This window comes from Carassius gibelio, chromosome A15 (assembly GCF_023724105.1).
Source record: "Carassius gibelio isolate Cgi1373 ecotype wild population from Czech Republic chromosome A15, carGib1.2-hapl.c, whole genome shotgun sequence".
Taxonomy (NCBI): domain Eukaryota; kingdom Metazoa; phylum Chordata; class Actinopteri; order Cypriniformes; family Cyprinidae; genus Carassius; species Carassius gibelio.
This window is the reverse complement of record NC_068385.1, coordinates 15,951,125-15,977,518: the sequence shown is the minus strand read 5'-3', so window position 1 is coordinate 15,977,518 and position 26,394 is coordinate 15,951,125. Positions and strand designations below refer to the sequence as shown.

Sequence of the window (26,394 nt, the reverse complement as noted above, 5' to 3'; positions counted from 1 at the left end):
CCTCAGAGCTATGTATGTCGTGTTCTCTGTAAATGACCCCAGGGGTGTTTAACAACGGTCATTGTGATTTTGCCAAGTAAGACATGATCCTGGATCAACATCTTTTCATGATCCTGGATCAATATTATTGTCCAAAAATATAGACTTAACCCAATCCCTACCCCCCTAAACCTAACCCTACCCATAATGTATTTCTAAAATCAGTGGGAAATGATAAATAACAAGAGTGTAGAAGCACCTAACCCTGATTGTAAAATAGATATTTCCTGAAAAGTTATATCTCAGTTCTGATTGGCTGATTGGAATGTTGTTCCAGGATCAACAAAGATGTTGATCCAGGAACATGTTGTACTTGGTGATATCAGACTAATAACATTGCTTGAAATGGTATTTCAGTCTTTTATGAGCAGAAATTTGGCTAATATTTGAATTTTGGTTTTCCTTGGTGTTAATACAGTCACTGATTAACACCATATTTCTGTTTAGAAAATGTTCAAAATTAAAAAGATGAAAATGTATTTTACATCACTTGCTCACCAATGGATCCCCTGCAGTGAATGGGTGCCGCCCGAATGAGCTGATAAAAACAACACAATAATCCACACCACTCCAGTCTATCAATTATCATCTTGTGAAGCAAAAATCTACGTTTATTATGAACAAATCTATCAAGGCGTTTTAACTTCATATGATCACTTCCAGCTAAAATACAAGTCCTCTATCCATAAAAATGCTTTCTCCAGTGAAAAAGATTTTTTTTATCTGAATCAGGAGAGAAATATGCACCGTAGTAAAAACAGCCCAAAACATTTGTAAACAATGTGTGGATTCATACAACAGGGTATGAACTTTTTCACTGGAGGAAGCATTAATTATGGATTATGGACTGGAAGCAACAGTTTAAAATTAAAATTTCTTGATGGATTTATTTATTATAAACATGCAGATTTTCATTTTATAAGATATAAATTGATGGACTGGAGTGGTGTTTTTTTATGTATGGTCATGTTATTGTCTCATTTCAATGGCCAGTTTTCCCCAGTGTTAACTATGCAAATGATAAATAAATGCCTCTTGACTCTTTACATGGTGTGGATTACTTGTGGATTATTATGATGTTTTTATCAGCTGTTTGCACTCTCATTTTGACGGCACCCGTTCACTGCAGAGGATCCATTGGATCGAGGTATTCAGCATTTTTTAAGTTTTATTAAAAAAAATATATAGTTCTAGTTAAATCATGGACATATTGTACTTATTTGTTTTCTCGTAGTTGTACAGTGGTGACATTGTTCTAATTGATTTCCCCTTTAATATTGTTACGATTTACTTAATTTAAGATGAATTCTTAATTAATGTGACCATGATGTCTTGTTTTTTTCCCCCACATCATGCCTTGGAATAATGTACGCTGATAAATCACTTCCAATAAGACCAGAAGATGAATATGATAAATTTTGATTTCATGTTAACTTATAAACGTAAGCATAAAACACAATATTCTCATCAAACCATGCATGCAGCCAGATGATAATGTTGTTATGGGTGTGGCTCCCTGAATTATTTTTAGTTGTCATGTATTTGGTTCCTTACTTTCATCTTTGTATTCCATATTTAACCTCATTATGCCACTTCCTGTTTATCGAATAATCAAGAACAAGAATGTCAATCCTGTAGAAGAGCCGGGGGTCCAATGATGCAGTTGTGCGAGGACTCGACATGCAGAGAGGGAATAATGTGAGTGTGGTGAGATCTACCAAGTTATCACTATGCGTCCCGGCACATCAGTTCCTTGGGCTATCTGGGTGACCTATTTCCTCCTAAACTCACGAAATGTAAAGGTACAACAGAGAGGAAAGCCACTGAACCCATATAGCAATGAGTAATGTACATTGATAGTGGCAGCCTCAAATAAACCTTCAGAATTTTCATACGAGCAAATACTATGAACCATAAACATTTTATGGTTATTTTAGGCATAGAATTAGGGTCAGATTTCAGTGGTACTGTAAAAGTATCTTGGTATTTTGGGCTAACGTTGTAATACAATGCTTATGAGTGAAGGGCAAAATGGATATTCAAAAAACGTGATTATCAGATGTGATGCTCCTATAACAACTTCAAAAATGCAAAATTAAGCCCCATCTCCTCCTCTGTGAATAAAACGATCCCTGCTGTGCCACAAATAAAGCATGCTTGCCTAAACTTGTTCTAAAGGAATAGTTTATCCAAAAATCAAAATTCTGTTATCATCAATCTTGCCAAATCTTGAATAAGAAATGAATAACCAGGTCTAAAAAAAAAAAAATCAAAAAAAAAAAAAAAACAAGTTTCATTACATTTTGTTTTTAATTTTCACTTATTAGTTTTTTTTTTTAAGTTACTTGCTTTTTCAAATTAAGCAAAAATAGATCTTGCAATACTGGTCATCGTTTACTCACCCTCACAGCTCTCAATTTTCATTCTGGCTTGCATATATTTAATCATTATGCGTCAAGATACACATTGCAGAAGCTTTAATAACATTCACAAGATGCAATAACATTTAATGTCATTGAGGTAGAGTTTGGGTGATGTGTAGTGCAAATGAGATTAGAAATCTATATTTAGGCAAAATGGCTCTCATTCATTAATCATTGAATTGATTATATCTCATCTCTGGAAATGTTTGTATGCTGGCTTCAAACACAAATTTATGAATAGGCATGGTTAGTGAATGAGATCTATTGTTTTCAATTTCAGGCTGTCCAGGGAAGCGAACCAAACCATAATCCATAAAGGTGCATAGAGGTTCTCCCGAGGGTTGCCCCAAATGGTGCCTCAAATTAGCTATTTTCATTTGTACATTGTTGGGTGTTGGCTACTATCCCTTTCAATCCTATAATCTGTCGTAAAAATCATATTAACTAACATACTATAGAAACACACATTATATTAAGTCTCTAAGTATTTCTGTGTCTACTTTGCATATATATGATGTTTTGGTATCGTCCAAGTAGGTGAACAGAGTTAAGTGGCGTGCGCGTGAGCAGCTCTTTAATCCCACGCATCTGCTCCACGTGCTGCATCCACTCCGCGTTTTCCATCAGTCTCAGCCGAGGCGCTATCCAGCATTATGTGGACAAAACGATCTCACAGGGCAGAATAACTGCAGAAAACAGTGTGGATGGCACGAGATGCGGGATGCTCGTGGATCAACGATCAGCGTCACATGACAGCAGGATATGAAATATGGTTTATAATAAGCACTGCGCGTGCTGTGGATGAATCCGGCTGGAGATGATGTTGCGTGTGGAGGCATCTCACATACTTCTGCTCATCCAGGGCAAACACACCCGTTAAGTCCGACTTCTCGAAACCTCTCCTGACATCATTTCCAGCCAAGAACAGCTGTGTTAGTCACTGAAGACCTCTTAGATTTGACTGGCAGATGTCTTGTGATGAATGACTGCAGTTTGGGATCCTTTGCTTTGAGTCTTTGAAGTATGTAAACCAATTTCCCATGTGGAGTTTATTCATAAGAACATATGAATACGGATGAAAGCGCAAAGGAGGACTCTATGTTCAGAATGCATTTTACCGGTCCAAAATGGTAAGTTGTTGTGGTAAATGTTTAAATAAAATAGCCTAGATCAAATGACAAGCATCAAACATAGCCTACGCAGGCTGATTCAAGTTGTCAGTGATATTTGCTGGTGGTAAGTTGGTTATGATTCATAAAATGTATGTCTGATTTCCAGAATCTGTTGTGTCTCAAAACCTAGTGAGCTGCCAGCTACCTTGAACATATTTTTGGGTGACACGAAAAGGCGCCTATACTGGCGGCATAAAAGCATTTTTTTGAAAGAAAAATATAGCAGAAATTATTTTAGGAAATAAAATGTGAAATTATGAATAAGCTATAGAAAAATCTAAAGATGTAGAGAATTATAAAAAAGGAAAAAAAAAGAAATATGTATATATATGAAAAATGAATGTATACGGTCAGTCGGTCATATCAACTAACATTTTGCGACAGCTAGGCTATACTGTACAGTGCAATGGGCAATGGAAATATTGATCTTAGTTCAATTATTTTGTTATTTGTAGATTAAAATCAGATAAGATATTTTTTTATATATTTAAATATGAACGTATATATTATTATTCATAATATAATGACCTAAAGTCATACCGAATATTTCTTAACTTCAAGTCCGGTTCGTGGATCTGAACATCTAGTCATGTAGCCTATCAAAAGTTTTATGTTCACTGTGAAAGTAATAGCCTACTGAAGTACTCCGAGACCAATTTAGCATAACTAGTTATTAACCGTTACAAGTCGAAAGATAAAGTCCCTTAATTATTCAAATTTGCGCTTGAATGACCAGAGAGAGAGAGTGAGAGACGGCGGAGTGATACGAGACACACGAAAGTAGTGCCGGCATTTATGATATGGTATTTCGCAGTCTGTTTAACGGCGTAAATGTACATTTATTTCGTTGATGATGAATCAATTATAACATTTGGACCAACTTGGTAGACCTGGGTATAAATCCAGCCCATGTAATAATCTAGTCCCCTATGCATCCTGTTGATTTCCTGTCTGTATTACTGTATCTATCAATAAAATTAGAGCAGCTTACAGCTAACAGCTTACAGTTTCCATCAGTTCAGTGCACATCACAAGTTACATTTATTGAATGTTTTTAAGATGCGACTCGCTGGATTCCGAACACCGAAATCTTTCATGGCCTTTGTGATGAGAAGATGGAAAATCTTACTGGTGCTGAATGCTTTAACGGTGGCCGGCTTCATCACTTTTTGGGGCAAGTGCAATTTACGCACAACCAAAGTTGTTGGTCAACTGGCAGCAGCTGCTGATGTGAGAGGACAGATGCATCTGAATAGATCTGCACAGGAGACCAGCATCACTAATGATGTGCTCTTAAAAAGACTGGGATCATTGGAAGATGTGGTGTACAGACAACTGAATGGTAACTTTTTATTGCTGCATACCCCACAAAATAGAAATACTAAAAAATATGTAAAGAATGATGTAGTATTATTCACTAAAATGCCCTTTTACAGAACAAAATAGCCATTTAATGGAGTCATTTGTGTTGAATAGGTTTGTCCAAGTCTCTTGGACTCATTGAAGGTTTTGGAGGTCGAGGTAGAGGAGGTCTACCAGCAACACTTACCCCAGAGGAAGAAAAGGAGGCCAAATACCTGAGGGAGAAATATGGCTACAATGCATTTTTGAGTGACAAAATCTCTCTGGATAGATCTATTCCAGATTATCGCCCCAGCAAGTGAGTGTCACTGGCCTTTTTTATTTTTAACCCAAAAATATCTATACAAAAACCTATAGCTTCAAAGCTATTAGAGGCTCTGTGTGTATCCACGAATGTGTGTTTTTATAGATGCAAAAAGGCCTTTTATTCCCGTGACCTGCCCCAGATCTCCATCATCTTCATCTTTGTAAATGAGGCAATGTCTGTCATCCTACGTTCAGTCCATTCAGCTGTCAACCACACACCAGCTCATCTCCTAAAGGAAATCATCTTGGTGGATGACAACAGCGATGACGGTGAGAAACAAGAGAAGTTTGTCTCTAAATTACACTGTACAAAATCATATTTAGATGTGCATTAAACCTACAAATATTATCTTTCCTAGTGGACTTGAACATACCATTAGATGGGTGGGTTCTTTGGCCTTAGACCTGTAAGAAACCATTAAATACTCATCCCAAACGCACAGCAGTCGCATAACAATGGACTAAACCCCACTCAGAACACCTTAGAAACCACAGAGCCAAATAAAATGCAAAAATCTAGTTTTATAAACCATTCTGGCAGGGTTTAATCCATTGTGTTGTATTTGAGCGTGAGTGTCAACACTGATAACCTGTATAGTTTACCAAGCACTCTTTGCTCACGTTGCGCATGGCCATGCTTGTCTATTGTATCAAAGGGTGTGCTCAGGCCTTCCCAGAGAGACAGTTCAATTTCCATCGCATTGTTCGCATGAGCCAGTGGCTGAGGACCAACAGTCCTGCATTTGCTAAAATGAGGGGGCAGGCGAGCAGCACACCCATTTCTGTCCTCATAATGTCAGTGATTCACGGTTTGTCATTCGGGAATGTAGACGACAGTGTTTAACACGGGGATAGGGAACACTTTCCAAGTACGTGTTTTCCAGGGGGATGGTGTAGATCCCTGTAGCACACATCAAAGGCACGGAAGAGTTTTGGCATAGGAGACACGTTCCCTCTGGTCTGGTTTAAACACAGCGACGAGCACTCGTGCACCATGAAACAAGATTTCTCCCTCTTTACCGTTTATGTGTGTGTTTATGCATGACAGTACAACTGAAAGGGCCACTGGAGGAGTATGTCAACAAGCGCTACCCGGGTCTTATCAAAATAGTGCGCAATCAGAAGAGAGAGGGCCTCATCCGTGCTCGCATCGAGGGTTGGAAAGCGGCCACTGGGGAGGTGACTGGCTTCTTTGATGCCCATGTTGAGTTCACGCCTGCATGGTGAGAATCTAGCACTTGCTACACTATGCTGCCTGTTTTATAGAGGGTCACACCTCGACTCCTCAGGCCTTGTTTACACCTACTGTAACCTCCGTCTTGGGTGATTTAAACTGAACTGTTTAGCTGAGACAGATAGCGGTTTATAGCCAATAAAATCATATGTGTCTCAGATATGTCTCTTGTGACATTGGATTTCAAGTGGAGGGTCTGTAAATATGTGATTTCATACATTAATCACTATGTCAGGTGTTAAAGTCAGGAAAAATGTTAGGGAAAGTTGTCGGATTTGTCACTGTCCCGATCGGCCCTCTGTACACAGAAAGCCACATCTCATGTAACATGCGAGCCTTGGATTGCGTTTCTTTCCACGTCTTCTTGCACTTGAACAGACAAATACATACAAAGGTATGTTGCGATACCCATCGTGAGAGAGTATTCTCAAAAATGGTTGATTATGTCTTAAGTGAACTTAAACAATTGAGAAAGAAATCAGATGTGTATCGTTATACTGGATCCATGCATTGTCTCTTAAAGAGACAGCATCTAATTTACCAGCTGCTGTCCTTAATCCAGTAAAGAGAGAGAGAGTGAGAGACAAATTAAATTACTGCTTTTGACTGAATAACATTTGCACAAAGATTAATCTATATTAAATTATATTCTGAAGAATATGCAATGCTATCTAACATTTGATTTTTAATTTCTTCACCTGAACACATACTAATTTTAATTTATTATTTTAATGTATTTGTGCTATTTCTTGTCATTTCTTCATTGTTCTTAATTACAGACTGTTAATGTTTGAAATTGAAATTGGACATTTTTAATTTTAAAATGTAACTGTTTTTAATTTTTTTAATTGTGGTATCATAAAAGCCTATGTATTAGAATACAAGATGACATGGGTCAAAAACAATGATAGCAATAAGCTTAAATGAGTGAAAATCATGGCAAAATTAATGTTTTTGGCTCTGTTGATGGTATTAAGATGCATTTTCAGTGATCTTATCACAAGTGTTCAGTCGAGGTGCATGACTGTATACACCTGTAATCGTTTGTAATCGCCCATTATAACCTCATTCACTATTCCCTACATAAGTCCACGGATATAGTCTAGTTGAAGGAGTGACTGAAAACTTTGATTAAGATTTGAAACTTAGCAAACTGGCAGCTCCAGTATTAATAAAAATATATATCTTGAACACTTTCAAGGAAACTAGCATGTATAAAGTTTAATTAAAGTATTTAGTATTTATGAGGTGAGAAACTAGCCTAAAGATTCACAAGCCAGGATTAGCTTTAGCACCACAGCAGAGCTGAAGTAGTGTTATTAGCACTGTGCAATACAGCTAGGATTGATTGTATAATGAAATCTAACCTCTACATCCCCTTGTCAGGGCTGAACCAGTTTTGTCTAGAATCAAGGAGAACCACAAGAGGATCATACTGCCCTCCATAGATAACATTAAAGACGAGACGTTTGAGCTGGAACGCTATGAAAACTCAGGCCACGGCTTTAACTGGGAGCTGTGGTGTATGTATATCAGCCCACCGAAACAGTGGTGGGATGAAGGAGACACTTCTGCACCTATCAGGTAGGATCCTACTGAACCTTCATCCATTCTGAAAGCAGTTCCGGGTTTTAATGTTTTTCATTCACTTTGGGTAGCCAAGATTTCACACTCTACTTGTGAACTTTAACATAAGCCACAAATATATACATATTTACAAGGTTCATAACACTGATAGGATATGTACAGCACACAGAGAGACCCTCTTTATAGCAGGATTTGATTGTCACATTATACAGGTCCTTCTAAAAAAATGAGCATATTGTGATAAAAGTTCATTATTTTCCATAATGTAATGATAAAAATTAAACTTTCATATATTTTAGATTCATTGCACACCAAATGAAATATTTCAGGTCTTTTATTGTTTTAATACTGATGATTTTGGCACACAGCTCATGAAAAACCCAAAATCTCAAAAAATTTGCATATTTCAACCAATAAAAGAAAAGTGTTTTATATACAAAAAAGTCAACCTTCAAATAATTATGTTCAGTTATGCACTCAATACTTGGTCGGGAATCCTTTTGCAGAAATGACTGCTTCAATGTGGCGTGGCATGGAGGCAATCAGCCTGTGGCACTGCTGAGGTGTTACGGAGGCCCAGGATGCTTCGATAGCGGCCTTAAGCTCATCCAGAGTGTTGGGTCTTGCGTCTCTCAACTTTCTCTTCACAATATCCCACAGATTCTCTATGGGGTTCAGGTCAGGAGAGTTGGCAGGCCAATTGATCACAATAATACCATGGTCAGTAAACCATTTACCAGTGGTTTTGGCACTGTGAGTAGGTGCCAGGTCGTGCTGAAAAACAAAATCTTCATCTTCATAAAGCTTTTCAGCAGATGGAAGCATGAAGTGCTCCAAAATCTCCTGATAGCTAGCTGCATTGACCCTGCCCTTGATAAAACACAGTGGACCAACACCAGCAGCTGACATGGCACCCCAGACCATCACTGACTGTGGGTCCTTGACACTGGACTTCAGGCATTTTGGCATTTCTTTCTCCCCAGTCTTCCTCCAGACTCTGGCACCTTGATTTCCGAATGACATGCAAAATTTGCAAAAAGTACTTTGGACCACTGAGCAACAGTCAAGTGCTGCTTCTCTGTAGCCCATTTCCTGCACACGCCTGTGCACGTTGGCTCTGGATGTTTCTACTCCAGACTCAGTCCATTGCTTCCGCAGGTTCCCCAAGGTCTGGAATCAGTCCTTCTCCACAATCTTCCTCAGGGTCCGGTCACCTCTTCTCGTTGTGCAGCGTTTTTTGCCACACTTTTTCCTTCCCACAGACTTCCCACTGAGGTGCCTTGATACAGCACTCTGGGAACAGCCTATTCATTCAGAAATGTCTTTCTGTGTCTTACCCTCTCGCTTGGGGGTGTCAATGATAGCCTTCTGGACAGCAGTCAGGTCGGCAGTCTTACCCATGATTGCGGTTTTGAGTAATGAACCAGGCTGGGAGATTTTAAAAGCCTCAGGAATCTTTTGCAGGTGTTTAGAGTTAATTAGTTGATTCAGATGATTAGGTTAATAGCTCGTTTAGAGAACCTTTTCATGATATGCTAATTTTTTGAGAATTTTGGGTTTTCATGAGCTGTGTGCCAAAATCATCAGTATTAAAACAATAAAAGACCTGAAACATAAGTTGGTGTAAAATGAATCTAAAATATATGAAAGTTTAATTTTTATCATTACATTATGGAAAATAATGAGCTTTTATCAATATGCTAATATTCTGAGAAGGACCTGTGTATCTGATCTGGTTGTCTTCGATCCTCTGAAACATACAAAAAAGAATTGGAGGGAAATACACAGGATCATTTTTAAATGTTTCACTCAAAGGCTGAAGCTAGAGTTCACTGAAAGTGTATGCGACTGTACAGTAAAGTATATTCATATTTAATGATGTTGGCATTGTTTGGTTTGTGATTGGTTTTGTGTTGCTAAACAACTCTCCATAATATTCTAGCACAGCATTGTTTCACACTGTGCACATTTGGCATTGCTGTGCACTGCACTATGACCATTTGCATGGTTATGAAAAAAAAAGAAAACTGAGAAAACATTTCAATTTAAATCTATGAAATCTATGAAATGTTAAAATGTTGCTTGATGCAAAGTGTACAGTACAGTTTCAACATAAAAACATATATAAAATATAAAAGTAAAATACATTATTTAGTTAAAATATATATTTTACAGTGCCACTAATTTCAATATATTAAATTATTTTCAGCTATTAATAATTATTTTTTCAATATTGACACTCATTATTTTTTCATTAATTATTCAGTATATCACAGAGGAAACTTGTGAAAATGTAAAATCTGTATTTTAGGACGCCTGCAATGATAGGCTGCTCTTTTGTGGTAAACCGGGAATACTTTGGGGAGTTGGGCCTACTGGACGCAGGGATGGACGTGTATGGAGGCGAAAATATAGAGCTGGGAATCAGGGTTAGTATGCCACCCACATCCCTCCGCTAAAGTAGAGCATTCATAACTGAGCCTCCCTGCGCTCAGTGCACAGAGCCTTCATTTGAATTCTCTTCTAAAATATTGCCAGAACTGAAGTTTGATAGGTGTATGTGTATTTTCAAATCCCAGGTTTGGCTGTGTGGGGGAAGCATGGAGGTTCTGCCTTGTTCCAGAGTGGCCCATATTGCTAGAACAAAAAAGCCCTACCACAGTAACATCGCCTTTCACACTAGACGCAATGCACTTCGGGTGGCAGAAGTCTGGATGGACCAATACAAATCTAATGTCTATTTGGCATGGAACCTCCCAGTGAAGGTAAGCACTTGATATATTTGCAGTATTATAATAATAATTAGTATACCACTTTGTAAATTCCCTTTCTTTGTCTATACAGAACCATGGCATTGATTATGGAGACATATCCCAGAGACTAGCGCTCAGGAAAAGACTCCAGTGCAAAAGCTTTGAGTGGTACCTTGACAATATCTATCCAGAGATGAGGAGATACAACAACACTCTCTTTTACGGAGAGGTGAGTGCCACATTAAATGACTAAAGGTGCGGTCACAGAACAGAACTGCTTGCGTCTTGCGGAAGAACATCGTAGCCGGAACTACTTCTCTCTGTTTATGTCTATGAAGAATCACAAAGGTACTGGGTTACTCCGCCGCGGTACCCCTAAGCAATCTAAATTAGTCCGAATATAAACACTTATTTTAGGTGCACCCTAGTGATTCAGGACAAGCTAAAAACACGGATTCATGGTGTACTCGCTTATTATATACATTTTTCTACATTTTGAACACAAACAAAGTTACGGACCGCAGCTCTGATTGGTTATTTTTTACCGGGAGCGGATGAATTTATGCAAATGACAATAGGACCACTGGGAGGAGCCAGAGGAGCTTGATTTTTTCACAGATTATCTGTCTCATATTCTACTGTCAGGACATAATGACAGGTTTAACAAATATGTAAAAAAAAATATATTTTGACAAAAGTTACCTTCTGCAGCTTTAAATAGAAGTTTTTTTTAGAAGAATTATTATATTATTTATTGTGAAATGGTTATTTCACCCAAAAATCAATTCCTCACCCTCATGTCTTTCCAAACCTGTCTGACTTTCTTCAATGAAAAAAAAAACAATTTTGAAAAAGGCCTTGAACACACTAGTGAATGCGGACTAGGGCTGTCAAACTCCAAAAAGTGGATGCATTTAATGTAAAAGCGTCACATAAGTGATCAGTAAGACTCTTCCATATCTTCTGAAACCAATAGTATAGTGTGAGCTCTCAAGTTTTCAATGCATTCATTCAAAAATATTATTAACTCATGCATTGATTTCATTTTAGTGACCGTTTCGACGCCATAACCTATGGTGTTTAGAGTCAACAAATTTCAATCTCTTCTTTACACAAAGCTATTGTACGGCCACTTTTGTGAGATTTTTAGGATGCTTTTTTATTATTTTGGAGATTAACAGCACCAGTTATTTTCCATTCACTTCCATTGAATCGAAAAGAACACTGCAAACATTCTTCACAATGACTTCTTTTCTATTTCACAGAAGAAACATTTACATATATACATTTAGCAGATGCTTTTATCCAAAGCAAAAACAAAATAGGAACAAAGTCAGTGCCAATGATATTCATAATGTACAAAGAAAGTGAGGTTGAGTAAATGATGACTTGAATGATGCCATAACTTTAGAGAGGCACTGCATCCTTATTTAGGTCCTTATAATAAAAAAAAATCAGGTTTTATATTAAGAGAATAACTTATTATGCAACAAAAAGCAGGCCAAACTATCAGCTCTTTAACTCTTTTGAATGTGTTCTAGATTCGCAATACCAATGTGACCCATCTGTGTGTGGACCAGGGGGTAAAGGAAAACCACACGGCAGCTCTGCACCCCTGCCATGGCTGGGGCCCTCAGGTAGAGCCGCAGCTCCTCGCAGCTACACATCTCCACAGACCTAACCTCCACTAAACCTCTACTCGCTCTGCACACAGCAAATAGGTTACGTCTAGAGGGAGTCTCTCCATGACACAGTTCTCCGCATTCGCTTCATCAGTGCCAACTAAACGATGAAATAACAAGATGTCACAAAATAAGAACAAAACTCTATTTCCTAATATCGAATTCGATCTGGAGACCATCAAATCTAGATCTAGTCTTCACCAGTTTACAAATCTGCACTTGAGCTTGCCTCAGCTAATAATTATAATAGATTAATGGTCATTATGGAAGTAGCCATTACTGCCAAAAACTATCTGGCGAACATCTTCAGCTTAGGGTGCCAGAAAGCCCCTGAATGACTCAGTGACCCAGTTACCAAATCACTGAATAAAATGCATTCACATGATCCCCTCCGTGGTCTCTTTTGTAGCTGGGTCGCTATACTAAGGAGGGATATCTTTTCCTGGGTCCTCTGGGAAGCACGGGCGAAGATACTCGGTGTGTGGTGGACGATAAAATCAGCGGCTACCCGCAGCTCCTGAATTGTGAGAAAGTCTCAAGTGTACGGCAGAAAACTTGGCACTTTGCACAGGTGAATGGATCACTTTTTATATAGAGCACTTTGTTGTCCTTTTGCCTTTGCTCACTAAAATGATTCTTTTTATTTTCGCTCCCTGAAGAATAAAGCAATCATCAACCGAGCTACAGGACGCTGTCTCGAGGTAGTGCCGGCTAATGTCTACTTCGGCTATGCTCTGGTCCTGCGCCCCTGCACTGGCCAGAAGTGGACGGTCAAGAATTTGATGAAACGAGACTAATGGTAGTGAGTCAGTGACCTTAGAGAGTTGCTAATCTCTTTTGGCCTCCATAACAAGTTTAGGAACTGGAAAATGGATCCAGTTTTGTTGAACTCAAGGGGTGCGGTTCATGTTTTCATTTTTGCATTGGGCTTTCGGTCTTACTACAGTCCACAATTCAAAAAAGTAAACAAAAAGACACTAGAAGCACCACATACAGCAGGTTCTCGAGAATCTCTAGACATCCTTTCCAAAATAAAAGGACAGTTTTCTGAGGATCATTGGAGCCCGTGAGTTCCTGCAAGAACTGTTAAAACCTCCAACGGTTCCTCCAGTAATGAAAGGTTTTGAAGCACATAAACTGTATGTTGAAGTTCCTTAAGTTTGCAATATTTGATGTTCAACCGTTAGAGCAACCTGACTCAAATCTTGAAACCAAAATGACTTTTAAACATTGTAGATGATCAGCTGCTGTACTGCACATACTCTGTACACCACTGTACTCATAACGTTAGTCAATACAAATTTAGTGTTTATTCTGAAAAAAAAAAACAACAGGTTCAGGTGTTCATAGCTTTATTTAGAGTTAATATTGAATATCTGTATTTCTCCTACATTCTGTAGTTTTAAGTTCCCACTGTTAGCAGCTATGGATCTCAGTACGTTTTCTGTTTAAATAAGCTGTCTGCTCTGGACAAATGTTATTTATTGCATTATTGTTATTTTCACTATAGAATGACATGATGATATGTGTGCAGTTTTACAGTTTCTAAGGTTATTGAGCTCTATCTGCTGTTGAATGGATCCTGTAGTAGTCCTACTGTTACTTTAAACCACACTCTATAGCAACAAGGCCAGCATGTAGGCGAAAGGAATAAGGAAAAATGATCATCAGGGATTGTCGACTGAGTTATATAAGAACACACGTTACATGAGTCATAAACCGCACATGTAACTACGGTCTCCTCAGATGTTGTTGCACCCGTCTTACCGTCTTCCATTTTGACTAGGACTGATTTGAATAAAACAATGAACTGCAGCGTTGTAGTGCTCGGTGTCCTGAATCTAAAAAGCAAATGAAATGCCCTATATAAGTACCTCACTTGTTACTTTACCATAGGAACATACTAATGGACCCTCTGAGGACCTCCCAGCACTGAACCAAACCTCCTGCTGGGATGCTTCAGACTCTGTGTGACTGACAACTCACAGTCATGTATGCTGTTAAATATTCAACCGCTGTTTATTATGCATTTGCAACTTTGTTGTAGAGGCTCTCACATTTTATAGGAGGCTTGTTTCATTTTATGGTAAGCTGTGAAGCAGTGAGTAATCGTAGCGGTTCATAGCTCTCGAATACACATCATGACTTTGTAGTTCATAGTACAAGAGTAAATAATTAGATGAAACGCCCCCATAGTTCATCACCATTGATAGTTTCATTACTGGCTCATTAACTTTGTTATTCACCCTAAGAGCTTACAGACATGGATGATGTGTGATTGTGAATAAGTAAAGAATGGCGTTATATTTAGGCTAAAAAAAATTACTTTCAGTTTTTTTTTTGTGCTCTGCATCTCATCACCCAAAAACGGATGTAGAGTCTAACTGCAGTGAGATTTTGTGTTATGGCACGGTCACAATAGTGAAATTTCACGGGCTGAGAAGGTCCTTTATCACAAGGAGTCACTATCAAACCGAGTGAATTTCTGTTGGTTAATGCCACAAATTTGCCTGAACAAATTGAAAAAAGAACTAAATCTGCTAGGGGGACTTTTTTGCCCTCATGCCAAATTCACGATTATGCAGATGCCAAGCAATGTGTCACAATTACTGTTGTACTTGTTTTATTTGTACTTGTTAAATTTACTTCTCCAAATTTTTGCAGCCAAATTCTAGTCAGTTCTATGAAAGCTGTTTTCCGGGATGGGATTGAAAAACAAAAAAAAAGGTAACTATAACTTTGTCTTACAGTTTAAGAAAAAAAGTAATTGTGCCTTTTATCTAACAATTCTCACCTTTTTCTTGCCATTGCGAGTTCATTTCTCACAATCCAACTTTTTTTCTCACAAAAAAGTCGGAGTTGTGAGATAAAAAATTAGAATTGCAAGGAAAAAAGTTCCAATTGTTGTTGTTTTTTTTACTATATAAATGAGTCACTGAATGACTCCCTCACCCTTTCAAATTATTTCAAAATGTTAATCATTTAGGACCAAAACCCTGCTGCCATGTGTTGATAGTGGATCTACAAAATAGACAACTGTGAAGTAATTGGCGATGTTAATGTCTACAATACTCAGAATTATCTTGTGACAGTTGAACAAAGTTGATTTTGCTTGTGTGATAAATACGGCCTACTAAAGCAAATGTAGGTCAAAAATTTACCTTCAAAAATCAATTTGAAAATCATTATGATGGTACATTGACTTATAATATGGTGAGAATAAACCAAAACATGGTTATGTGCCTAAAGTGTTCTGCACTCCATACACTGTCTCAATCAGCTCCACCCCTTTAGACAGGTCAATGCACCATTTGTTCATGCACCTACATAAATGTGAACACATCAGGCTTCAGTATCAGATTAAATCAGTATCAGTATATCCATAAGCGTACAACGCAAAGCTCATTCCCTTCTCTCAGGGAACTGAGATTACGAAAGTAACCAGAGCATTTTCTCAATCATAAGCAGAGCAATAAAACAGTATTAAACTGTCACTAATACACCTCATCAATAACAGATTAACAATGTAATGTCTTAATGTATTTTTTTCTCAGGAAACAGAAAAGATGCCATAAATATTAGAAAAATGCTTTATTGCATAAACTCTATGCATTTGTCCTGTACATATTTGAATATGTATATTAAAATCCTCTATGGGCAGCTTGCAGCAAGCTGGTCTCAAATACATAGCTAAATATTCTGCATGCAGAGTGTACAGATCTATCATTAAGTGAATAACTGTAAATATGGTTATTTACATTTTTTACAGTTCATTTTAAAGTACTGCACCACCATATGACCCTTGTTTTCTAAACCCTAAAGTTTAGAAATACAGTCCACTTTAAATACAGAACCATGTTCAGTTTGATTTCATGCGCTATTTTGTTCACAACATTATTGTCCCAATGAATAAAAAGGGAATTTTTTGGCAATATTGTCCCTTAAATAAACTGAAGTAATTGACTGTGTATGTATTATTAACATTGTTCGGTACAACATTCTGCAATTTCTAAAATCCCACCCAACCTACCAATCCCAAAACATATTGTTTAACTCTTCACATTCACCACATAATTGTGGAGATCAAAATAATCTAAACACGAAGTCTATATCATTTTATCAACCCATCCAGATCTTTAGCTGAATGCTACAAGCTAATGTTACATTCTGGATCAGAAAGGACAGCACGAGGACAAACACAGTGAATGAATAAATTACTCCAACCACCAGGTGTCGCCATCGTCCCAGAATCAACTATAATCCTCTCGCTCCAACCTCACATGGATCAACATTTGACTGAGGAAAAGGGGTTGGACTAGCAACATTATACCTTTATAATTTTAATGTATACACCTTTATTCTCTTCAGTACATCTGTACAGCAAATATGGCTTTAGTCAGGGGTCTTGGGGGAGATCGGAGTGCTCGCAGACATGTATTGATTTCATCAACCCCTCAGTATCTCAGACACGATCTGTGAAGAATGTACCATTTTAAACTATCATGCACGAAACAGAAACACATGTAAAGCTCTATTTACAGAGTTCTGCTCATTCACATGCATAATAAAGTAGAAGCAGACCTCAGGAAACATGGTGGAGGACATATACCAGTGTGTTTTCTACAGGTGTCCAGAGGAGACATGAAACAGAGAACAGCTGAATGAGGCACAGAGTTTTAACCATCGCACCTATGAGAAAGATACAATCATCTTCCAGTATCATTCGTTTTCTTGTTACAATCCCAGTATTGAAGATGTGAAGCATCGTCTTAACATACATCTATTGAAACACAAAGTGCAGTGCTACCGTGGCTTTAATGCAGACAGAGAAATGAACATTCACCACACAAATAACCATAACAGGATTCTGGCTAAAGTGAAGGACATCTTTAACGCAGCTCAAAAAATAAGTTTGGCAAAACAAAAAGAAAGTTTGTGCGTATGGTTTATGGGAGTAAAGCAGTGCAAAACAACCTGAACTCATCCACTAACATCTGAGAGCCATCATAAACCTTTCAGAAATGTTGAAATTGTGTGTCGTAACAGGTATAACCCAGTAATGACGGCCCATAAAGTACCATTAAGCCACATTAAGCATCTTAAGTACTGTAAAACCCAAGCAAAAACATCTTGTTCTCCACTCATAGAGGGCCTAGAGGGAACCTGCAGACATGTTCCAGCTTTAATTTTGTCACAGAAGATTTTAATGGATTTAAATATGGTAAAATGTGTTAAACAGACCTGAGAGTATAGCAGTATTAATGGTAGCTGAAAACATAATCAAATTAGTTAAAATCTTATCAGTATTTTGTCTTATCTTAGAGTTTATTAATATTATACAATTATATATATATATATATATATATATATATATATATATATATAATTTACAATATACATTTCTTAATAATTTAAAATGTATCTTCTCAGATAAACATATTTTCTTTTACTCATTTTTATCAGAATCTTTTGTTGTTTTACATTTTATAAAACCTAAAAAAAAAAAACTTCAGAAGCAATTTGTCATTTCTTAAAGGTCACACAGTTGTGTAAGTGATTTTTATAATATTTAAATTATTTATATAATATATCATTATTTAAATATAGAATTTTATTGGTAAACAAACAAAATGACTGATAAAGAAAAGTGCTTAAGTAATTGCAAACAAAAATAAAAATTCAAAGGCATTGATGTATAGAGCACTGCAGTTGCTGCGTAACATTAAAACACAGAAAACAAATTTGCCATGGTTTTCTTGAGCTTTACACACACACACACACACCCACACACATTTATATATATCGTTTTTTATTATTTTTATTTTCAAATTTTCAATTATTGAGTAAAATAAGGTAACTTGGAAGACACATGAACGTTTTGTTGTACAACATGAACTGCACACAACATTCTTGTATAGGGTTACTATGTAGTTACTTTTTACAAACATTAATTTTTTTAAATAAGCATAACAGCTTCAAAATTAACTTTTCAGTATGATTGTGTGTAATTTATGTTGTAGAGTAGAGTAAAATGTCCAAGTATTGTCAATTTCGATTTATAACACTTTTTTTCTCTCAAAATTTTAAAACTCGATTATAAAAACCCATAGGAAAATCTTGAGGAAGCCCATGGCGAATTACTCTTGTGGGTTTTGATGTTACGGCTGCACAGCACTCTATATGGCGGATAATTTTATCCATAGTAACCTACAGTGCATTCAAGAAATACTTGAGTGCGTGTCGCCAGTTTGAACAAAACAACTGTTGGACAAAAACATAGAAATATAACTTATGAATGATGGTAATGCTGCGGAAATCTGCTCAACTTTCTGTTGTGTTTCAATATTTTGTGTGGGCATGCTCATTACAAACCAATTCAGAAAAAGCAGAAACAGGAACAATCGAATCGCAGAAATGATTAAAACTATGAATCAGGCTCATGGATTTTTGGAGCTGACGACTATGGGTTTAAATATGGACTACAACGAGCGCTTCTCCCCTGGCCTCCCACCATCCCTCGAGCCAGAAGAGCAGACATAAATAGTCTCCGGAGTAGATGCTGTAACTCTCCCTCCACCAAGGTGTAATGAGTTGCCAATTACTTTTGCCTTCCTACATCGACAGGAGACCCGAACCCAGCAGAAGCTCATCAGCGAATCCCTGTGGAAATATCTGACGCCACGGAGGAGACAGTGACGGCTTATGAACTCCTGCGTGTTATTGCATTAGGGAACAGAGGTGGCACGAAAAGCAGAAAGTCAGCCCTTTAAAGTCCCTGCCTGAGAGATGAGGCCCCCGTGTAACATGCTGGCTTGGCTCGCCTGTCCGCGTGGAAAACTAACGGGAGAATACAAATTAAAAAAAAGAATAAAAAGCTCCTCTTTTCAGTAGTGAGGTGTTTGGTTTTGTCTCTCGAGTTTCTTGGTCATTTTTTGACAACTTCATCGACCGACATGCACATGCAGGCTCCGCCGCGCTCACAGTGATGTCACTACTCCATTCCGTTGCGCAGCATCTGATTGGCCGCGATGAGCATGACGCTGATGATGAAGGCCATGGCGAACGCGCATATCAGGCTCTTGCGCACACACGTCTGCCGATTCTTCTTTTTGGGATGAACTGCAATGACACAAAAACAGCAATTTAGACTGAGGAAAACAAGTGAGTAGCATATGTGCTGATCTGGATGCATTTTCTACTTGTGTCTGATTGTGTAGGTGTCGATTTGCATTCTAGCCCACAGCCTTTCATCTGCCAATCTGACCTGTCTAAATAAAGCACGGTTTCTCGTGCAGGACTTGAGGTTCACCTGAGCACATGTGGCTGCTCGGCTCACGAGCGTCTGGGCTAAGAATAGAGGCAGTTATTAGGAGCTTCTGGAACACACAGCGAGACAGATTGTGTGCCAGCCTCACCCCTTGATATCATTTTCCGCTCCAGTCCTCCATCCGGCACCGAGCGCTAGTCAGCAAGTCCCGCCCCCTGCAGCCAGTCCCTGGCCTGGTTACAGCAGAGAGGAAGCGCGATAATGAGCGAACGTAGCTACTCTTCTGCCTGAGTGTTTGTTGCTGAGGAGAACATTCATTTTTGCCCCTCTCTCGCCTTTCAAATTGCAGCAGATAAAAGTGGAGATAAAACGTCTTGCAGCGTGCCCAGCATGTTTTGAACTTCAAAAAGTCTCGACAGCACTGCTGAGCAAAAAATGTAGGCACTTTTTTGCTATTGCGATGTCTGGGACAGAAACCTTATGTCAATTCTCTTTTGCTAGCATCATCAAATGAAATGCTAAATCTGTACGCATCTCAGTGGCAGTTGCTTGGCTAGTTTGATTTAGATTTTGTGTTAAATTGTGTTATGTCTCTAGATTAATTAACATAGTCTCAGTGTGTGGTCTGTTGACAACCTAAGCTCAGCCCAGGTGCCACCATTAATGATTCATAAAGACACGGGAGGGCTCAACAGAAGGTGTGGATGAGTGTTGCTTTAGTGCTGTGGACAACCGTCACTGCTGGTTGGACAGAGACTTACGCCGTTGGCATTATGGGATGTGCTTGACCCCTGCAATGCTAACACTGCTAGCGTGGTCCATACTGAACAGTCATACTCTGAAATCACTCACTAAGTAGCTTCAAAGCTGTGGTACACAGTTCCTTCTAATGCTTATTGTTGCATAATATGTACTAATTAAAAATTTAAATCATGGGTGATATTAGAGATACTAAAGATAGGGATTATTACATATATGGGAGAAACGATAGAATACTAGTATGGCTATGGCTTTTACTTATCTACTACTTGATAGAACAGTGATTTTGCATATATTTGTTTGCTGTTTTGCTCATAAACAGTGCTTGATCTGTGCATATTTCTCTCCTGATTCAGACGAGACGACTTTTTTACTAAAGAAAGCATATTTTAGCTTGAGGCAATGGTTTGAATATAAAAACACCTTAATGATGGATTTGTTTTTCACTTCACAAGACATTAATAGATGGACAGGCGTCACGTAGATTACTTGTGTATTATTGTGATGTTTATATCAGCTGTTTGGACTCTCACTTTGATGGCACCCATTCACTGCAGAAGAAACATTGGTGAGCAAGATTATGTGATGCTGAATTTCACCAGTTTAGTTCAAGAAACAAACATCTTGGATGACCTAAGGATGAGTAAATCTTCAGATTATTTTAATTTTTTAGTGAAATAGTACTTTACTGAGCCATTTTAGAAGATGTGTAATAGTGCCCCCTACTGTATAACAGTAAACACAGAAAGTAGGGAAACGTCATCAATGCCGTTTTTAATGGTCTTAGATTTAAAACTTTTAAAGGGTCAGCACTCAAAGGGCCCTATTTTAACAATCTAAATGCAAAGTGTAAGGCGCACGGCGCAGGTGCACTCAGGTGCACTCAGGTGGAGTGATTTGGAAATGAGCAATACCTGCTCCACTTGCCGGTCTCGCGTCCCACGGAGGAGATTGGAAGGATACAAAAGAGGAGCGACGACAGTGAAGGAAGAGAGAGGAGCAGGGATGACACCCACTCAAAAACCAAACTTCCATCTTTAATTCACTCCTCTGATTTTAATAACCAAAAACCCACTAAAATAGCACCTGATTTCAATAGGCTGTGAATATCACAAACTGTAAAAAAGCATTAACCCTCCTGTGTATTACCATGAGGAATGTTGTGTTATTCATCACAGGATGAGATGAGATGAGCCAATAGAGGTACAGTAACAGGAGTATTATCATGCATGAAACAATGTTAACACCAGCTCAAATTAAAGCAGAGAGACTGAAGCAGAGAAGCTGAACTAGAGAAGCACCCACACATTATTACAAACACTGCTACAATTATTTGCATCTTTTATCTTATGTGCCTTTCTATTTATTTTTTAATTTTATTTTTTAAATGCAATAGAAAACATACATAGCCCTGCACATGACATGCAAGAAAAAGTAAATCAATAGTGCGCCCGATTTACTAATTAGTTCCCTCAATGAACTAAAACGTGCACACGATTACTATTGCGTTCCCTTGATTTACTAATTCGTTCCATCGATTTGCTAAATCGTGCGCACGATTTAGCAAATCTAAGGAACGAATTAGTAAATTGTGTGCACAATTTATAAATCGAGTGAACGAAATAGTAATTGTGTGCACGTTTTAGCCTAATATTTTTTTCCTGCATGTCATGTGCGGGGCTACGTTAAAAACCTTGACTTAAAATCAAGTTGAATTTCATATAACAAATAATGATTTCAAAAACTGATTTTGACGAGTTGCCATGACTTACTGATATATTATTTTTATTTTTATTAGTACTTAAAACAGGGGAAGTCGTGGCCTAATGGTTAGAGAGTCGGACTCCCAATCGAAAGGTTGTGATTTCGAGTCCCGGGCTGGCAGGAAGTGTAGGTGGGGGGGAGTGCATGTACAGTGCTCTCTCCACCTCTCCATGACTTAGGTGCCCTTGAGCAAGGCATCGAACCCCCAACTGCTCCCTGGGTGCTGCAGCATAAATGGCTGCCCACTGCTCCGGGTGTGTGCTCACAGTGTGTGTGTGTGTTCACTGCTCTGTGTGTGTGCATTTCGGATGGGTTAAATGCAGAGCACAAATTCTGAGTATGGGTCACCATACTTGGCTGAATGTCACTTCACTTCACAAATGGACGAGAAAGCACTCCCTGACTGAATTTAATTTTTAAATGCAGTTATGTGTTCATACTAATAAGTTGGCTACTCTTTGTAACTATACAAGTCTACTTTATTTTCACAAGGGCCACCATCTGCATTTTGTTTTTATAAGAAAAAACCCCTCTCTGTCATGTTGATTATTGTACTGATGTTTTAAGGACTAAATGTATTAGAATTCCTGTTGCATCCTGGAAAGTCAAGGAAATTATCTAGGGCTAATTAATATTCATGAGCCTAGCCTTCCTTATACAATGACATCACAACCAGCTGTTAAGAGGCTAGGAGGCTGTTTACAAGACATTTTCTTTTCTTTTTATGCATTTTTTTCCATTCATTTACATGACAACAGCATTTAGGGTTTGTGTTTCAAAGCGCAAGTTTTGAAAACAATACCATTATTGTCTCAGCGTAAAGTACAAAAATACAAATCTGTGGAAATGGTGATTCTTGCATTTGCTTCTTATGCAACCAGTCTATTGGTATGTGTGCAGCTGTGTACTGTTTCTTTATGCTGCGTGAACTCAACCAATCAGCATATTCAGCACTCAATCTTAACCCAGAAAGTTCTGGACCTTTTTAAAAGTACTACCTCATGAGCAGGGGACTTTCTGAGGGGAACGTTATTCCCTGGAACCTTATTTAGATCCTGGTTCCTGTGGTGGAAACGCATCAAGTATTGTCCCAAGAGTTCAGGCTTAAAGTGACATCGCCAACTACTGGCCTGGCCTGTAAATTGCACCATTTTAGTCGTTTTCGCAGATCTATGTGAATGGGGATCGTTTTGACTATTATCTTATACGCAACATTTTTCAAAAACACAAAGGAAAAACTTTGCCGTTTTTATTACAGCAACTCCACGGACACACAAAGCAGCGATGTTTACACTCACCTCCTTCAAACTCTGTTTGACAGTTCCCCGAGTTCTCGTTCAAGCTCTCCTCCTCATTGATGATGATGTTCTCTATGTCCTTCATCGTCAGGTGGTCCCGGAAGGCATGAAAAAGGATGTGTTTCAGTTCCTCCAGCGTAATCCGCTGCATGTCAAACTACAAAGACAAATAACACAGAGAGTTACTCTTCAAAAACTCTTCATGTTTGTGTATGTTTCTATCAAGTCATAGGTCACCTAATTGTTTTATTTTTTTAACTTTATGCTTTACATTTGTTCAGTTTTCAAATGCCACATTAAAATGAATTTTGCAGTTGAGTGCAGCACAAAACAAAATCAATAGTTATAATCAAAATAATCAACAGTTTTGCATGGCATTTGATAAATGGACATAACACAATTAACTGCACGAAATTCATAAGACATCTGAGGAAAACTGTCATGGGGGCTGTAACTCATGTTCAGTAAGTTGATTTTCATAACTCGTATCCAGAGGGCGTTTATGAGCTCCATCCCTTTAATTTTCCGGGCAACATTAGCCCAACAGATTGATTTTTCAGGAAGACGAAAAAGAAACTGGCGCACCAGCTTAATGCCTTATTTGCAAAGCTGTCAGATTAGAGAACAAACAGTCATTACAGTCGGCTACATATTAATACTCCACTAAATCATTCAGCCTTCCCTTATAAAACAGTATAGTTAATACTGTCGTACCTTTACTGAAATAATCATATTCAAGATTTCATTAATCTAATTACCACTACAGATGTCCAAAACACATTATTATGATATTGCTAGTACTTTTGTAAATGTTTTAAGAAAGCAAAACATGCATAGTTTAAATCTAACTTCACTTTTTTTATTTAAACATTGTGATAAAATACAGAATGGAAACCTCTGACTTTGTGACGGGAAGCTCACAGTGCACTTCTGTGGCTCTGGAGAGAGACGCTTGACAGGATGTGCTGCCATTGCAGCTCATGAGGAGAGACAGCAGGATATTACAATAGCTGGCAAGCTAATAAATTTGACAAGCCATTAAGTATTACAGCCTCAGTATGCTCACCTCCACAGTAACTTGTCATTTCACTCCACTTTAGTGAGTCAGTAAGAATGAGAGCAAAATGGTGCTTTGTAATACTGCATGCATGATGCAGTAAACACTGCAGAACGGGCCAATAAATGATTTTATATTTCTGTTTAAACCTGAGAAAGCACAAACTGAGCATTTTATACAGGCATTTAATTCCCATGAATATTGACCTACAGTATTGTGTCCACGGTTTATATGGCATGATATATCCAGCCTTATTTTGCAACATAAGCTATTTTCCTTTGTGTGAGAATCTTGATTAATTTATAACCGCTTAAATAACTAGTAGAATAACACTATTTGTGCTACAAACCAGTGTGTTTAAGATTATGACAATGAATTAATAATGAATAATATGACCATAAATACCAGTTTGCTTTTATTAAAGAGGTAGTTCACCCAAAAGTGAAAATTACCCCATGGTTTACGAACCCTTGAGCCATCCCAGGTGTATATGACTTTCTTCTTTCAAATGAATACAATCTGAGCTATATAAAAAAATGTCCTGGCTCTTGCAAGCTTTATAATGGGAGTGAATGGGGGTCGAGATTTAGAAGGAAAATAAAGTGCATCCATCCATCATTAAAAGTGCTCCACACTAAAGCCGCCTGAGTGGAAGCAATGCGTTTGTGTAAGAAAAATATCTATATTTAAAACTTTATAAACCGCAATCTTTAGCTAAAGCTACCTGCCATACTCATGTTCACGAGAGAGTGGTATTCAGTGGATGACGTAGGTCAGGGTTCCTCAATTAGATTTCGCAGAGGGCCGAAATATATACATTTGCCTGTTGAATATTAAAAACAAACGAACTAACAAAAAACCTGGATCTCCATGTCTGCAATGCAAATCAACGGTTCCTTGCCTTCTCCAGACTGGATCTCTTCTCTACACACTCCATAATTGCAGATTGTATTATTAGATCTGTCAGCATTAACATTTTTATGCTTAGATTTTTTTTGAGGGGGGTCAAATTGCGACACTGTCTGTCCCTACTAGACGTGACACAAAGCCAAAAAAAGTATCTTTTCCATGTCGGTTTTTTCCTGACCACCTGGGACAGCAACACAGGATTCTATTTTAGAAATAGTTTTTATTTTCTATGACATTGCAGCAGGAAAAACATATGAAATATGACAAAGATAATATCAGGTAATGATTATGTGCTTTATTCAATGTTAAAAGTGTCTAATGTGAGTTTGAATATTATTTTGCATGATCTTTATAGCCATAGTGACAACAACAGATATTTTACCTCAGATCTTGAAAATAAATTAAGGTAAAGCAAACTTACGTAAAAAGTTCTATTGTATTTTGTTGCATCATCATAAAGAAATGACTTGAATTTTCATGCCACATTATTTGAAATTAGCATGGGCCAAACATTTTTCTGCTTCCTATTGAGGAACCCTGTCATAGGCGTAGCTTTTTTGGGTGAACTATCCCATTAAGCATGTAATGTAATTTAATAAACTTCTACAATATGCCACATGATTTCTGAATACATACAGTATTCATGCGCATAAAATAAACTGCACGGTGAGTAATAGATTTCATTTTTATAAATTTTTAAGCTCAATAACAATGAACTTGCAAAGTGTGGAATCCTAATAAAAAATAGGGTAAACAATCTAATTGAAAGGGAAAGTCATCTA

The 26,394-nt window shown here is 37.9% G+C and overlaps 2 protein-coding genes across 5 annotated transcripts in view; one reads left to right on the top strand and one right to left on the bottom strand.

The window, feature by feature from the left end:
- The first annotated feature begins 3,074 nt into the window (after window positions 1-3,074).
- Window positions 3,075-15,259, top strand: LOC128029335 (polypeptide N-acetylgalactosaminyltransferase 17-like). Of its 3 annotated transcripts, XM_052617081.1 has the most exons (12): window positions 3,077-3,592; window positions 4,694-4,976; window positions 5,111-5,294; window positions 5,406-5,572; window positions 6,351-6,525; window positions 7,923-8,120; window positions 10,435-10,552; window positions 10,703-10,888; window positions 10,968-11,105; window positions 12,418-12,513; window positions 12,968-13,129; window positions 13,218-15,258. In XM_052617081.1, exons 1-12 carry the CDS (start codon window positions 3,590-3,592, stop codon window positions 13,353-13,355), a joined length of 1,848 nt encoding a protein of 615 aa, XP_052473041.1. In that variant the 5' UTR covers window positions 3,077-3,589; the 3' UTR covers window positions 13,356-15,258. The 3 variants fall into 3 exon arrangements, with proteins under 3 accessions (XP_052473042.1, XP_052473041.1, XP_052473043.1); XM_052617082.1 differs by lacking the exon at window positions 12,418-12,513 and having other exon boundaries at window positions 3,075-3,592; window positions 13,218-15,259; XM_052617083.1 differs by lacking the exons at window positions 3,077-3,592; window positions 4,694-4,976; window positions 5,111-5,294; window positions 5,406-5,572; window positions 6,351-6,525 and adding an exon at window positions 7,628-7,784 and having other exon boundaries at window positions 13,218-15,257.
- Window positions 15,260-18,006: 2,747 nt separating this feature from the next.
- Window positions 18,007-26,394, bottom strand: part of LOC128029334 (calcium-binding protein 8-like) — a 53,814-nt gene continuing 45,426 nt past the window's right edge. For both annotated transcript variants that reach the window (XM_052617080.1, XM_052617079.1), the window contains exons 5-6: window positions 23,647-23,803; window positions 18,007-19,677 (exon numbers count right to left, since the gene is read on the bottom strand). In XM_052617080.1, the coding sequence (XP_052473040.1) occupies window positions 19,550-19,677; window positions 23,647-23,803 (285 nt within the window). In that variant the 3' untranslated portion in view covers window positions 18,007-19,549. The remainder of the gene's footprint in view (window positions 19,678-23,646; window positions 23,804-26,394) is intronic.

What these genes read in the sequence shown, in the direction of transcription:
- LOC128029335 (XM_052617081.1), top strand. An exon ending in GACACTTCTGCACCTATCAG is followed by an intron (nt 8,121 to 10,434) that starts GTAGGATCCTAC and finishes TCTGTATTTTAG; the next exon opens with GACGCCTGCAATGATAGGCT. An exon ending in CATGGAACCTCCCAGTGAAG is followed by an intron (nt 10,889 to 10,967) that starts GTAAGCACTTGA and finishes TTGTCTATACAG; the next exon opens with AACCATGGCATTGATTATGG.